General features: G+C 43.2%; 1 protein-coding gene across 6 annotated transcripts in view; it reads left to right on the forward strand.

Moving 5' to 3' along the window:
* Window positions 1-16888, forward strand: part of LOC115373764 (zinc finger protein 516-like) — a 56220-nt gene that overhangs the window by 27235 nt on the left and 12097 nt on the right. For all 6 annotated transcript variants that reach the window (XM_030072305.1, XM_030072303.1, XM_030072302.1 and 3 more), the window contains 2 exons: window positions 6196-8563; window positions 14107-15423. In XM_030072305.1, coding sequence (XP_029928165.1) covers window positions 6787-8563; window positions 14107-15423 — 3094 coding nt within the window. In that variant the 5' untranslated portion in view covers window positions 6196-6786. The remainder of the gene's footprint in view (window positions 1-6195; window positions 8564-14106; window positions 15424-16888) is intronic.

The raw sequence follows: 16888 nt of genomic DNA on the forward strand, positions 1-16888 counted from the left end.
AGTATCTCAACATATAAATAGACATAAGGAATTCAGGAATAATTTATCCTGGCAAGGTATTTCATAATTTAAGTAAATCGTGGGTTGAGTACATACATTTTGGTAATGTAGTATGAATAATGTATTTTCTTGGAATAAGCTCATACTTTAAACCATGCTCCTGGGACAGGATCCATTTTAATATATTCAGTGTACCTAAATACATGTTAAATGAATGAGGAGCAGTTGTGAAAGAGTCCATTCCTCCCTATATTTTTTCATATGTTAAGCTATGAAACTAAATGATACAGCTGAACTAACTGATATGTTTTATATGTGTGGCTTCCATAGGCATTTATGTCGGTACTTAACATACGGTCTATCATGTTAAAATGTATGAAGATGGATATTTTCGGATATTTCGTGCATGTCGAAGCCTTTCCTGTCAACTACAAAGTTCCATCTTTTTTGTTCCACATCTGAAACTTCTTATGTCAGCCCAAAAAAAAAGTCCTAACGCTCCTAGCGTGTTTGTTTTGTGAATAGTGTGTAGGTATGTGTGTGTATGTGTGTCTCCAGCTGTGCTTTACCCCTCTCTCTCTTCATCATGGAGCTTACAGCAGACCTCTTTGTCTGCTGGCTCAGAGCAGGGTGGGAGGTGAAGAGCAGTTTGTTCATAATGGATTATTGATTGGTCTGAGAATCCACTGCCTCTGCACTGTGTGTGTGTGTGTACGTGTGTGTGTTCATTTTAGACTCTGTACCAACCCCCCTGTCCCAGTCTAAGCACTGAATGTCTCCACTTTATGAGCCACTGTACAGAGGATAGTGAGGTTTTTTTGTAGAGTGCTCTCTGTACGTTATGCTCCGAGCAGCTGTGTGCTTGTGTGTGTGTGTGTGTGTGTGTGTGTGTGTGTGTGCAGGTCTCTGTATGGGCTTTTCAGCTTTCAAAGCTGCCTGTAACACTGTTAAAAGCCCACAGTGTGCGTATATAGACTTGAAAAAGATGTGTGTGGACAACTTTAAAAGCCCCTACTGTTTTGCCTCTTGATTCCACAGTTTCTCTGTATGGATGTATGTGTGCGTCTGTGTGTGTGTGTGTGTGTGTGTATCTGTGTGTGAGTGTGTCCACTCTTTATTTTTTTGCCTGCTGTTTTTTGCCTCATAAATGCTCGTCTGTATGCCTCTGTGTGGGAGTAGAACAGATCGCATCGCCGCTAAATGATGTCCCACACTGGAACGACCTCCAGTCATTATCAGTGATAAGGTGACAGCGTGAGTGAGTCAGTGTGTTATGAAAGCCCATCTCCGCACCCTTGGGTGCAGGAGATTTGTGTCGCGGCTCCATCTGAGATGATTGCCATGATGAAGGTGCTTCCTGGCTGGATGACACTGCTTTCCATCACAGCACAGCAAAACTGCGGGGCTTAACACCTTCCTCTAAACTTTTGTGTGACACTATCCAAGGAGCTGTCGTGAAATTGTTCATGTATGTTGAGTAGTGTTGTCACAATAACCAAAATTTGAGTTTGGAATCATTTTCCTGATAAATACCCAACTGACACCAAAAGCCTACCTAAAAGTTGCTACCAAGCTGTCCAGTCAATATGTATTTTATATTTCTCTTGTTTGCCATGGAGCTGTGTTGAACTTTTAGATGTTAAACTTAGTGTTGGTATGGAAGTCAATAATCTGGCATAGTGACAGTAACATTGTGTGTCGATACAAAACATAAAATCTTCAGTCTGTTAAACAGAACCTCTACCGGCCTGCCTGGACAGCTTGACACTGGCGGTTTCTCGATTTGCTCCAGATGTTGGCTCTCAAGAATCTCAGCAACTGAAATAGCTGAACGTCTTTGAGAGGCTGGGGATGGATGGGAAAATAAGAGCGGATTTCCTCCTCTCGCAGGACCTCGGCCGCCACGGTTCAATGTTCAGAAAGCAGCTCAGCAGAGGTTCAACATGCAGGGAGGAGGAAAAAAAAGAAAAGCTTGTTTTTGTTTGACACAGCAGTCATTATCAGCTGAGTAGGCCTCTATTGACTCCCAGTGACTCACGTTAGGGCATGTTAAGTGTCTGTTGCCATGTCTAATATCAGACCCAGCGACACATCCAGCCAGGCTTAGACTGCAGTGGATATTTAAAGGGCGTTTACAGTATTTATTGAGTGATCACTTTCCAGAGTTTTATTCATGTCATAATGGAAAAGCTTTTTAAGCAGCATTTACAGTCATGGCACCACTGCTACTGTTACTGCTACTACTATTACTATTACCACTACCACCACTACTACCACTATCACTACTGCTACCACTATAACTATTAGTAATACTACTACTACTAGCCTACTACTATTACAACTGTTGCCACTAATACTACTACTACTGCTACTGCTACTACTACTATCACTAATACTGCCCCTCTTCTACTACTACAGGTGTTCCTACCACTATTGTTGCACTATTGTTGGTATTCATAATAACAATAATTTAATATTATGAAAAATGCTATACAGCTAGTTTGAAATGAATTGAAAATCCAACTACGACTACAACAGCCATTACTCCTGCTATTACTGCTGCAACTAATAATAATAATAATGATAAAAATAACCATATAGAAAGCATATTAATGCGTACTTGAATGGTGTCCTATCAAAATGTTTCATTAGAAAAAAATCAGACTGATGGCTTCCTATAGACAACGAGAGTAGTATTGGTCAATTTTTCAATAATCTATCAAAGTCATATCCATCATATTACAGGTGGATGACACCAGCTGATGTATGCGTTTTAATAAAGGATGAATATCAGCTCCATATGTGAGTTTAATCCGACTCCTGACAATGGCAAAACATTGCGTGTGCTTGTATCTGTGTGTGTGTGTGTGTGTGTGTGTGTGTGTGTGTGTGTATGAAGTGTGCGAGTGAGGTTAGATAGCTAGAAGACGGTGATGACAACCAAGGTTTTTAAACAGCTCCTGGTAGTTTGGGGAAATTTATGTACCCATTCATCCAAGACCATGTTGGACTTATATACTTTACGATGACTTCGATGAACGCTAACCTTATCCCTTTCTCTTGGACAGATTCTCTCTCCTTAAGCCAATTTGTCTATTTTTTCCCCCATGGCCTGTATGGCGAGGAGCCTGCATTGTTTCCCTTCTGGTGGCTAATCTCATTACATTTTAATTTGCACATGTGACTGTCTGGTGGATGACTGGCTCACTGTTGAATACTCTCAACCCCCGCCCTTCTGACCACCAATCAGCAAGTCCATTTAGTAAGAAATAAGATCATTATCCTCTGTTATTCGCGCCAGAACAAAAAGAAACAGGGAAGTATTAACGAGCAGCATTAGGGTAGAGAGACGAGGAGAGGCAGATGGAGGGGATGTTAAAGTAGAGGTGTGGATGCTGCTGCATTGGTTCTGCTGTGTCTGTGTCCATCAGCACCTGATTTTCCACCAATCCAAGCTTAGTTTCTGTTATTTTGAAGTGGTGTGCCAAGTATCTAGCTGTTTTTTATCTATTTATCTATCTTTTGTTCTTCCTCATATCTTCCTGTGACATTTTTACTTCCTAATTTCATAACACTGGCTCTTCCAGGTATTCTCTCTGCAGTTCAGCAGAATACGTGGCAGTTTTCGAGCATTGTAGACAACAACTGCGGGTTAGTTTGATTGTTTCAGAAACTGAAGAATAGAGATGGGGAAGTCTATTTTTCTATTAGATACCAATGTGAATAATACATTGACACCACATACCGTGATTTCTGATGCAAAGTGTAAAACATTTATAGTAACATTTATTTTTGCTTCATATAACATACTGATATTAGCTGTACAAAGCAGTGAATGTAGTGTATGCAGTCATCAGATTCTCTTGAGGTTCATCCTTTGCTGTCTGATACATGGCCCTGGCCAAGTTACATTCCTCTGTTTAATAATGAGCTACAACACTTAGTTGTGTAAATCACTTCTGCACACTTACATTCACTCACACACTGACTCAAAACAACATTGTGGTGTCAGGTGAAAACCCTAGAAAATTCATGTAGGAGTTAAAGAAGAAGAAGAAAAAAATCACATCACATTCAAACGCAATTTTGAAAGTGAGCCACAAGTTTTATTTTGTGTTTCACAGACCCCCCGCACCAATTCGAATTCTGTAAGTTCTAATTTTGATGATTTGAGGCAAAAATGTTGGAAAAGTGAAAAGGTTTTCACATGAAAGCAGCAATAAGATACTGAGATTCCCTTGTGAGATAAGCATTAAAGCTGTATATCTGAAGGAAGTTATGACAGGAAGAGGTGTGAACCTGATACTACTATTCTTTTCAAATATCAGCCACAACTGCACTTAGGGCTGGGATAATACTTGTTGCTGGGAAACCTTATCTTACCAGGCACTCCAGGACGATGCATAGCAAACTGTTGAGGCCAAACTGATTTCAATAGCATAAATCATTAAAGATAGATGAATGTCGGTGGCTATGGTGCTAGGTAGTGGTTTTCAGTATTGAGATTTCAAGGTGTAAGATTTTTCCTGTGCTAACTCCCCATGCACCACCACCTTATCCTCTTATGATTACGATAAATTATCCACTTATAATTACACTCTGGCACTAACTCAGCTTATGGGCTCTGGCACTTTGTATAATAGTCTCTAATAATGCTGTCAGTCATGCTAAATATAAGTCAAAGTCCACACTTTTAGGCTCTAGCGTCTGTTAGAATTAATATTCCAAATGTCACCACTTTGATCTTTAATAATTTTGAAAATATTCCCCAGTTGGATTTTTTTTTTGTCTTAACCAGTGAACTGGTTGGACTTGGAAAACAAAAAGGACGAGGATGAAACTTTGCAACAAATAGTAATACAGAAATAGTAACACAAATAGTAATACAGGATACAGCAGAGAAAAAAGAGCAAATGGCAGAAATTCTGATGAATTCAGAAAAAGTAAGTTGATTTATTATTATTTTTTTATGGCAGATTTGTGAAATAACAGCAGTTGCACATACCAAGACAAAAAAACCCAAACCAAAACAAAAAAAAAGTGTTGAAATGTTTTGAAATGCTGGATGTACAATATGAAATCATCCTCCCCTAAAAAGGAAATAAATACTTTTCACTACATAAACAACCACCTAAAGGACTACGCTTTGACGTGTCTATCTTTCCCTCTTATCACCCTCTCTCTGTCTCTTTCCCTCCAACCCCCCGCCGCCCCCCTACACTCGACTCCAGTTCGAGAAAGAGAGCAAAAGCAAACTGTCTGAAGAGCCACTTCCTGTTGTGTACTTAAGATCCCTGTCATGTGATAGTGTCAGTTGAGGCGGGTGTGTGAGGCCAGCATGGGGAGGGAATATGGTGGCACTGCTGATCTTGCTGATGTGAATGCTGAACGCCCACCCCCACCCCCCCCCCCCCAGCGCCTACCCCCAACTACAGCACCAACACCACCACTCTGATTGTGTAAAGTGTCGACTCAGCCAGTGTGGCGTCAGAGCCTGAAGCCCTGCACGACTCATGCACAAGCACAACACACACACACACACACACACACACACACACTGCTGGTGCAAGCTAGATAGTAGCCTACTTACCTAATGTACACTACCTAGACAATCCAAGGTACAGAGACAAAGGAATTTAAAGGAGCGTATACCCATTTGAACTCAATTTATCTGAACCCCTTTTTATGCTGACGTGGTCTCTCTTAACACTAGATACACTAATAAATTTTGGGGTTTAAACAGAGAGAGTAAGCCATCAGTTGAAGGGGTTAAATATAATTTTTACCACCCAAAATCTACTCTGGTTTATGCAGAAAGTGTGACTAAAGAGAAATCATTGACAGACGTCTTGAAAACGAAGATATTTCCTCTCTAAAATTAATATAAGGGTCAGGTGATGGTGCCTTAATCTTAAATCATTGCTTATTAATTGTTTAGAGGAATTGTTTTCCTCACTATCATTTACTGGAGGTCTTGGTTTAGCACATTTTTGTTTACTATCATCCCACTACTCACACTCATGCAGATACTTTATGACACGTCGACCTACTGCTGACACATAGCAAGATATGCAAATGAGTAACTGAATACAGGTGTCCTTACAATACCTTGGCTATACTAACATTTTCTTTGTCATTTTTCTCTCCCTCTCCCCTCGTCTCTCTCTCAATCTCTCTCCCCTTTTGCTTTCTCAGGTTGATGATATATGTGCAGACTGTGCTCACTGTTATGCATCCTGGAAGCTGCTGATGTGCTGAAAACTAAAGCCAAAGAAGAGAAACCAGTGAAATGAAGAGAAGAAGAGTAGTGGATTAACTAACCCCGATGCAGAAGCCTCCCTAAAAGCCTGGCAACTGACAGAGTGATGAACTGAAACTGAGTGAAATGTTTCACTTTGCACCACTACAGAAATGGCTTAGTTAACTGTCATTTCTAAATGAAAGATAGTTTAAGTTTTACTACGCCTGCCTAAATAAATGATAGCACTGCATAAGCTGCTTTTCATGGTGCCATTGCTTATTCAAAGCATGTGTCGCTGATTCATTGACAGTGCTGGATGAAGATGGATAAATGGAATGGCATCCAGTAACCAGAGAGTGCTAGATGAGCTGTTGTACTGGATGCTCTGTTAGCAGGACACACTAGATGATCGAAGGCAGATAGCATTGGAATTGACTGACAGAGACACACCAGATAGCCCTAGATGTGCAGCTGCAGATAGCAGTAGTATCTAGTTTTAGTGAGCTTGTGTAAGGCCAGGCAAGCAGGGTAAACTAGTTTGTACCATGAACCCCAGAGACAGTGTGGAGGTGATGGAGACCCAGTCTGGAAGCCAGAATGAGAAGCTGGTTGGAGACAAAGCCAAGCCAGGGAAGGAGGTTGAGGGTGAGGATGATAAAACCCCTGGAGCTTATGACTGCAGTGTTTGTGGACGCAGCTTCCCTTTCCTCAGCTCTCTGTCCCAGCATATGAGACGCCACACGGGTGCACGTCCATACAAATGCCCCTACTGTGACCATAGGGCCTCTCAGAAGGGCAACCTCAAAGTTCATATCCGCAGCCACAAATTAGGCACACTCTCCAGCCACCATTCCAATGATGATGAAGAAGGTGGGGCAGAGGAAGAAGAGGAGGCAACATCTGCTGAGGTGAGCGTTTCTGAGGGTCTCGATGGAGGGACTAGTCCAACTAAGAGCAGCTCAGCCTGTAACCGGATGATCAATGGGGATAGTACAGAGGACAGTCGGAGGAAAGTGCCTGTAAGGAGCATGAAGAGAGAGAAGTCTATTACTGACCAGCGGCCATATTGTTGCCGACTGTGTGGGTATGAGGCGCAGCGGGAGGACCAACTCCTCAGTCACATTGAAAAGGTCCACATAACTGCGGATGCAGAAGAGACCACTGTGAAGGATGAGGCTGGGACAGAAACTGAAGTCATCCAGCCACAGAGTGATGGAACCTTCCCTTGTGAGACCTGCGGCCAGGTGTTCACCCAAGCCTGGTTTTTGAAGTCGCACATGAAGAAACATGCAGGGATCCTAGAGCACTGCTGCCGTATTTGTGGTCGACGGTTCAGGGAAGCTTGGTTCCTCAAATCCCATATGAAGACGCACAACACCAAGTCCAGGTCCAGGCCAAAAGCAGATTCTTCTGAGTCCCCAGCTACCATCAATGATGTAGCCCAGGATCCTGACATTGCCACTGGGTCTATTACATCAACTTACCAGATTTGCTCTAAGTGTGGGAATCTGTTCCACAGCAAAGAGAGCCTTAGGGCCCATGATAAAGTCCATAGTTTGAGCTATGGCAAGAAGTCTCAGATTGAGCGTAGACCCAGCAACGATGAAGACTCACCAGCTGCTAAGAGACGTTTCTTGGAGTACTTCAACCTCCGGCCTGCTGAGGAAATAACTCTGGAGGAAGAGGAGGAAGATGAAAAGAAGAATCTGGGTCGAAGAATCCCAGAACTGGATCCAGTTTGCAGCTACCAGGCCTGGCAATTAGCCACCAAAGGCAGGGTTGTGGAACCAGTCGAGCCCAGTTATAAAGCCTGTTCTGGGGGAGGAAGTATGGGCGAAGAAGCCTTGGCTGGAGCTGCTGTTGTTTTTGAGAAGGAGAGCAGCCGTTATGTTCTGCAAGGTCAGGAGAAACGCAGCTCAGGACGACGCAGCAGCTCCGGGTTTGGAAGCTACGGCTCTTCAGGGGACCGAACGCCAGAAAGCCTCAGCGACTCAGAATACCGGCCCTCCTCCCGTCAGGACAGAAGACGACCATCCCAGACGCAAGCTTCATCCAAGTCCAACGAATGCTTTGAATGTGGGAAGGTTTTCCGCAGCCGACACCAGATGATCGTCCACCAACGGGTCCACAGGAGAGATGGAGGGAAAGTGTCTGGTGACAAGGAGAGATCTGCGAGAGATGACCGCTGGGGTTCCACCAGTGATCCAGAGTCTGGCTCTCCAAGTCGGCCCAGCACCCCAGGGTATGGAGACTCCCCACCAGCCTCCACCCTTGGAAACCAGGCCTCGGAGATGGGCACTGCCAATGCAGGACAGCTGGCAGGTTAGTTGACACACTTTTCTTCTTCTTGGTAAAAAATAATGTTTAAACAACAGTATTCAGACATGAAATCATATTTTAATATACAAAACACCTTTCTGTTTCCTTAGCTTTCACTACATTTCTTTTCCAAACACTTGGCTCCTATATAATTAATTAATGGTCACGTTATTATTATAGGTGGATAAAAGCAATATTTTTCATTTCAGTGGTTTACTAGTAATGTTTGACGATTTGACATTATAAGTTTGTTGTACTGTTACTCTCATTCTCTAGACAGGAGTGCTATCTAGATGCCCAAAATGTAAATGTATTGTACAAATTATGTTACATACAATTATTTTGGTACTGTGTGAATAGGTTTGAGTATAGTAGGTAAATAATACGAGCTGGGTGCCATGACTGAATATTGTTTTGCACCATATTCATTAGCTGTTTGTGAGCAATATCAATATCTAACCGAGGTATTTACTTTCCTTTTAAGATACTGTGACTTTCCACCATAACAATCAGGAAATTAAAACAAGGTGTGAAAATAATAGGAATTCAGTAAATATAAACACAGGCCATCTATTCAAACCCAGAAGCATTTTAAATGGTCAGAAATGGCTTTAGCCTTTTCAAGCCTCCCACTCAAGGCCCCTGACTCTGACAGTCCCTCAGTAATGAACATCTGCTGGTGAAATGCATGTTATGTGGGTGCAGCTCATCATTGACTACATTTGTATGGAGTGGGGACTGGAGCCACCATGTGGCTTAAAGTCAAAATTACATCTCAGTTGTGCTATTTTATAGAGTGTTTTGCACAAACAACATTAAATATGGTCAATTAACTTTAATTGCCCCAGGAAAGTCTGTTTAGAGCAGTGCAATTATTTAGTATCATAAAGCAATGAAGTAAACAGTTGAATGAAAGTTCATGCCTTCCAACAGCATCTCAGTAGAGGAGAGGGCATTTTTGGAATGCCTATCATTTTTTCACCCCCACAACCAATAAACACTGCAAGACAAAAAGAAATACTACCCATGCAAGGGCAAAAACTACCCATAATCACTGCTGATTTATGATAAAGGAAGGATTGTTGGGTATTTGAAACTTGAAAGCTCTGTAACTTGCCCCTGTTAACTTGTCGAAAATACTTGGCAGATTATGATAGTCTGCTAAGAATTGTAGTGGTTGCTTCCATTCCTCTCTGTTAGTTTAGATATTCAAAAATAGCAGCAGCATTTCTTCTGGCCTGATCGCGCAATGTGCTATTTCGGTTCTTCCTGTCTCAGGAACCCCCCCCTCACCCCTTATCTGTGTGTAAATATGGTTTTTGCTCTCCTTTTTATGTCTTTGCCATGAAAATCGGCCTGCCTGGTATCCTCTTTTCACACCCTGAGGTGTAGTTTATTGGATAACTAGATAGTAAACAAGAGTGGAAACTTTGGGGGAAAAAAACTAAACGTGACAAAGCCAGTGAAGATACAGTAGCTGTTTCCCTTTTTTTTACCAACTTGATGCCACACAGTACCTTAACAAAGAGAGCCCTGTTCTGTAGCAGTTAAGGCTGTGGTTAGCTTCCTTCATCGTGGTAAATGTGCTGTGAAGTATTCCCTCTTGCCAAAGTCATGGGAGATATGGGCCAAATGGACAACCTGGCATCTGATCTCAGGAATTGCATTTGGGGCAGTAAGATTAGGCAGCTGTTTTAGCGGTGTAGTCTATCAGGAACTGTTTGTTTTCATCATTTACCAGAAACTAAGACAGTGTTTTGTACTGAGCTGATGCTTCGTATTCAAACATACATTATTTAGGAATGATCATGTCAATCAAAAGTTTTTTTAATATCTACTTTGTCTGATTTTAGTGTTTTAAGCACTAAGCACACAGATGTTGAGCAAATTAGCAAAGTCCTCTATATGTTACTGCAGTCACTGCTTGCACTTTCACTTTGAAAAAGAAACGAGGAATGTTGGAAAATTACGTTTCCGTAACAGTGATGAAAGAGCTTAGTGAGGCAGTTTGGGGGCCAAATCGTTCTCCTGAGCACTAAACATCAACCCCCGTGCCAAATTGCAGTTATATTGAAAATTACTACGGGGGGCAGTACAGTAGAGAAATTCTGACCCTCTCTAATCACTAACTAACTTTTTTTAAAAACTCAAATTAGTGAAACAAAATGTAATCCTGATTGAGAAATTTGATTTTGAGTCGAAAAATTGCCTTAGTTTTTGATAAATGGCGAAACAAAAGAATTCTTGCTAGTGGCCTCAGACTTTTTGGCCTCGGTATACATTAATAGAAAGAGCGCTTTCAGTGACATCCAGCTCGGTTGTGAGTGCTCACCCGTTTCTCTGAGGGGATGTGCCTTGGGAAAACTGAACGTCCTACCTTAGAAGCGTGAGAGCCTCGATATAACATCAGAACTCAGAAACCCTCAGAAGTCAAGCCACACAGTAAAACCAATCCCTCCATCCGTCTACCAGCTGTCTTTAATCTGTGCACCTTTCTTCCTTGTCCCCTCTGACTGTTCCTTAATCTCTAATGTTACCTCCTGTGCTGCTCTCACTGTCACTCATCCACTCTTCTTACCATCCAGCCAGCCAGGCTGCCCGCTGTCTGAGGGATCGGTTATTTATAGAGTCACCTCTCAATGGAGAGAGATGCAGGCGATGGGGGAAAAAAGACACTCAGAGGACACGCTAGTCCTGAATGCCCTGACGTCCCCTTCACCCCCTTGGCTACTTTCTGTGAATGCAAATGAGGATAAGCGCACACACAGACACCAACATGATAGGCTTTTAGGCAAATCGGTTATAACGATAATTACAGACTTGATGAAATCTGCTACATTCACGGTGCTTGCTGCTTGAGCTTTTAGAAAAGTAGGATTAAGGGTGAGGGCGCGTCGCCTCACGTGAGGAAACGTCTCACAGTAATTCGCATACCAGGGAGGAGGACCTCTATGGGCTTGGCAGCATTTTACTTATGAATAATCATGACAAATTTCCTCCCCTCACGGTAATAAAAAACGTTTATTATCTTATCAAGCTGTTACCCTAAGCCATAGTGGAAGTTTGTAGATGTGTGCGTTTAATTTTTCAGTTCAGCTTTTACTCCTGTTATAAATTCTTTATATGACAGCTGTCATCTGTGCTTCCCTCTGAACATAAGATTAAGATTAGATGACTGTCAAGATACCCTGTGAATGAGGTCCAAAATGTGAAAGCCAGTCCTAAAATCTGAGGCCCTTTGATTGTCAGAAACAATAACCCGCATGTTTCAGTGTGAAATCAGGGTGTTTGGACCTCATTCACGGGGTATCCTAACAGCCATTTTTCATTATCTTGTATTGTTTGCTCTGGAAGTGCGCCAGATTGTTTTTTTTTTCACATTTCCTTTAACTGTCATCACTTTTTCTTTATTTTTGGACCCAGTGTAGCACTCCCCAGCTTTCACTTCTCTTAGTTTAAGATTATTTCTGTAGGTGTTATTGCTAATGTTACCTCCTGTGCTGCTCTCACTGAATGGTCTCTCATGAATGGTCTAGCTGGTGTTTGTTTGCTAGAAACATGTATGAGACCAGGCCTGTTTACTCCACCCTGTAAAAGACAAGTGCCATTTCAGTGACAGAGACTGTCAGCATTGTGACAGTCTTAATCGCCCTGCTCATTCACTCCTGCAGGGCGGGGTTCATGTGAGTTTTATTTGTGTGTGCGTGTGTGTGTGTGTGTGTGTGGTGGGGTATGTCATGTGATTATTAAAGCCAGTAGGTGCGTCAAAGAAAAACATGAGGGCAACTGCAAGTGCAATACTGAGGGAATGACTCAGAGGTTGACCGATAGGTATTTTTCAAGGCTTATAGTGACATTTTGGGATTGAAGCTCCCAATTGCCAATATTCTGTTCTGATATTTATTAAGAGAGAGAGTTCTGATAATTAATGAGAGAGAGAGAGAGAGAGAGAGAGAGAGAGAGAGAGAGAGAGAGAGAGAGACTGCTTTTTTTCATTGTTTTTTTTGTTTGTTTGTTTCACTTACAGCACTTTCACCTTTAGTAGCTGTTTAATAAGAGGGCAGTTAGATAAATGGGCAAGCTAACATATTGATCTAACTAGAGTTAGGCAAGGTCCAGGGTAGATACACCCCCACCCCTCCTGTTTTGTTTACTCAACACAGATGAAGCTTCTTTCTTGGTTTCCTCGTAGTAGCAGAAAAGGGAGGGACAGAGAAACTATGGGGATCTATGAAAGTTATGGCTTTTTTTGTAACGAGAAAGAATGAGCTTTGAATAGGGTGCAAAGACAGGAAGGGAAGAAAGATAGAGTGTGTGAGAAAGTGAGCATTGTATTCAAACAGATATCCCACACCCTCTACCCCCCTCTTCATGCCAAACTACCCAGCCCCAGGGCATAACCTTGGCAGGGCGGTAGCTATGTGTTGGCCACTGCAGTGTTGCCAACAGGAAGCCAAATGAAAAGCAGATGGCAGGTTACTGGTGTGGTTGTAGACGAGGGAAGAGGTAGTGGAGAATACTGTCATGTGAAACTGTATCCAGTCCACTGGATAGGAGACAGTGAAGTGCTGTGTGTGTGTGTGTGTGTGAGAGAGAGAGAGAGAGAGAGAGAGAAAGAGAGAGAGAGAGAAACAAGGGATCAGAGAAGTGTGGTGGTGTGTACTTAAGTTGTAATATGGGTGTGTGTATGTGTTTGTTTTGGTGGGTTGTTGGAGAAGTGTTGGGTTTTATTTGAATTAAAAAATTATACATGACCTGACACGAACATTTTATGGCCCTTGGGATTATATATGTCCTTCTGTACCCATGCAAGATTTTTTTTAAATGCAACTTTGACAGGGTCTATCCTATTTCCTTAAAAAAAAAAAAAAAAAAAAAACCTACACATACATGTCTTACCAGTAACAACACTGACATTGTACTTGGTGAGAGAAGTGGAAAACATGTGCCACCTTGTGGATAACTTTTAGAACAGCACTTTAGAAACTAGTATGTAATGTGTTTAATTTGATACATATTAGATGATTGGAATAATATTCAGTTATATTGTCATGTGAACATCCATTGGTTATTAAGTTCTTGATAATATTATCTAGGTAATAGTAATAACATAGTTTTATTCATGCCCACATGCACATGTAACCTGCAAAGGGAGAGTGGATGTAGGGATACTGGCCAATACTGCAGCCCTGTGGCTGTTCATGTAAACTGCATCTGAAAGAAACTACAAATATGGCACTTGGACATAAATTTTCTGGATGCCAAAATGAGCATTAAGGCTTGTTATCATAGAAGACAATAATTTGACCAGACGGGGGTTCTGTCATTGGTTTTGCACATGGTAAAAGTTTTTACATAAGTTTAGAAAAGTTTTTAGTAAATTGGGGTCTTAGTGAGAATTGAAGTTATTAGGTCTGACTCAGGGCTGGTCATATTTAGATGCCTTGTGTAGTTTATTTCATCTGGTAGGACGAAACAGTATCCTCTAGATATGTTCCTATATATTTACTGACATTTTGCTTTTTTATAACTCTTCCTCTCCACAGATGAGAAGCCATACATCTGCAATCTCTGTGACTTTGTCACCATAGATTCACAGGTGTATCTGACCCATCTTCGTGTCCAACACCCGGCTGCTCACCATGAAAGACCCAGCCCCATTCCCAGCCCCAGCTCCAGCTCCGACAGAGGCACTCCCAGCGGCTATCCCAAACTGAAAAAGGCGCTTCTCCAGGGCCTGAACAACTCTGCACCACCCCATGCTTACCTCTCAGCTCGATCCTCCAGGGCCTCCCCACCCAATCCCAGCCTAACTCCTCTGGATCTCTGTGTGAGGGCTGAAGGCCACAGGGGATTGGCCTCCTTAGCTCTGGACAAGAGAGGCCTCCCCAGTCACAAGTGCTCCTTCTGTTCCCACTCCACCCGCTACCCTGAGGTGCTGTGGATGCACCAGGCTGTGGCCCACCGCATCAACAGCAGTAGCTCCAATCTGGCTCCTAAATGGGCCTTGAAAAACAACTCAAAGGGCTCCAAGGACAGCTCATCATCTTCCAGGAGGCGCACTGGTCCTCCACCAGTCCTGGAAGGGAAAGAATGTCCACCGCTGCCTCCAGTGATCCGAGCCCCTCGCACCCGGCCCCCAACACACTCAAGTGAGGCAGTAAAGAAGAACAGGCCAGTTAGTCAATCTACAACGGCATCATCCTCCTCCTCCTCCTCCTCGAGAAGCTCCTCATCCACCTCAAGCACACAGGCTGTGAGGCTCCCTATCCGGCCAGGTGGCAGCACCAGCAGCATCAGGCACACAGAGGACCAGGGTCATCCATCTCGCTCCAGACCCAAGGTAGACATTTACCCTCGGGGTGGCTTGACATCATCCACCAACTCATTGGAGAAGAGCACTGGAGCCCCCCAGCGCTCCTCAGCCCCCAACCCCAGTTTTGCAGCTGGGACCAGGATGTCGGACCGGTACATGATGCCTCAGGAAGGCCTGGGCTTCATGCTCTCCAGCAAACATGGCCTTGCAGAGTACACTCGAGCCAGGAGCTCCCCTCATCAGTCGCATCCCAACTCCCATAGCCTGAGCCGGTCCAACACCAACAGGCCCAGCACCATCACCCACAGCTCTGCAGCAGCACATGGCGGCTACAACTCTTCACAGACACACGGAGCCACTCTCCACAATTCTTCCCCTTCCTCTTCCTTGTCCTCAGGAGTTCGTGGAGATGTGAAGCAAGAGGCAATAGCGGAGGCACCGGAGATGCCCGTTGACATCCTCAGCTTCCTGAAAAACTACAGTCCCCATGAACTGGCTGCCTTCTACCACCGCTGGGGTGCAGCCACCCCCCTTCTGGATCCTACAGGTGGGGAGTTTAAGTTTTTATTTTTTTATTTTTTAAATATCTTACTTACAATATACTGAGTGAAAAAAGCTTTTCAATTAAGAAGAGAGAAAAAATGCGAATATACATACATGCCCGTGTTAGCTAAAATTATTAGTGGTTCTCAAAACGTTTTCAGTGTTCAAAGACAGCATTGAAACTGACCAAACAGGGGTTATGTCATTGGTTTAGCACACTCCAAAAGTTTTTGCACACATGAAAGCCTTTAGTAAATTGGGGTCATAGTGTGCTGGTTGACTTTCCAAAATTAATTGAGTTTAAATACAAGACAATGCCAAAGCATACAGAATGCCTTCATATGGCCAAAACATGAGTTTTGACTGACGGTCAAATTCATGTGTTCAGCTACTCTACACTAAAACATCTGGACAAACTATGGGAAGAGACAGGGCTGACATCTGCACTGACATTGATACGCATCAAATGTATGAACCACATGCCACTGGATGTATATATTCACCCTTTCTGTGAAACACGCACGCTGTTGGTTCTCTCTTTCTCCCTCTCAGTCTCACACAAATACTCACACCATCTGGCAGGAGTTGATTGACACAAACACACACACACACACACACACACACACACACACACATACATGTGCACGCACAGACACAGCGCTCCATTCTGACAAGGTTTTAAATAATGAAGAAGAGATGCATTAAAGAAGCACACATACGTGTGCTTGCATGTTCATGAGGTATGATAAAAGGCTCTATCTGGGGCAGTGTGTGTCTGTGTGTGTCCGTCCATATGTGCTTAGGTTTTTAGATGCGAGAAGAGTGTATGTGTGTGTGTGTGTGTGTGTGAGTGTGCCTTTTTTTTTTGCTGTGAAAGACGTGAGAGAACCTTTGCTACTCTCAGGTCTGCAAGGCATGCCTAGTCTCCAACTCCACTCTCCCAGAAAGCTGTCACAAACTGTTTAGGTCATGGCTCTGCCTGATGAGAGACTCACACAGATGCGAATGGAGGGAGGAAAAACAGAGAGAGAGAAGGTAGGAGGCAGAGAGAGAGAGAGAGAGAGAGAGAGAGAGATGAGACACAATAATTACCCCACCAGCTGCTTTGGAAATGGTCATTACCAAACATCCGTATTATTTGTCCATTTTTTCAGTTGCGTCTCTAAGGTCAAGTGGGGCTGTGCGGAGCCAGGGGTCAAAGACAACAGCCCCAGAGCAGACGCATGACATCGCTGTCACCCGTCCAGGCGCATATCGTCACGCTCCGCCTTAGCCCTTTGAGTCACATGCTATAAAGTGACCTTTTTTGTGCAACCGAGGCTCTCTCTCTCCCTAATGCGTATGTGTGTGTGTGTGCATGTGTGTGTGTGTGTGTCTGCTTGTGTTTTCCGTCCAGCTCTGTCTTGTCTTTCATTAGTGCATCAGTGAGAAGGGCTGGCGGCCCAGAGTAGATGTAGAGTATCCAGAGG

This window comes from Myripristis murdjan, chromosome 16 (genome assembly GCF_902150065.1).
Source record: "Myripristis murdjan chromosome 16, fMyrMur1.1, whole genome shotgun sequence".
Classification (NCBI taxonomy): Eukaryota; Metazoa; Chordata; class Actinopteri; order Holocentriformes; family Holocentridae; genus Myripristis; species Myripristis murdjan.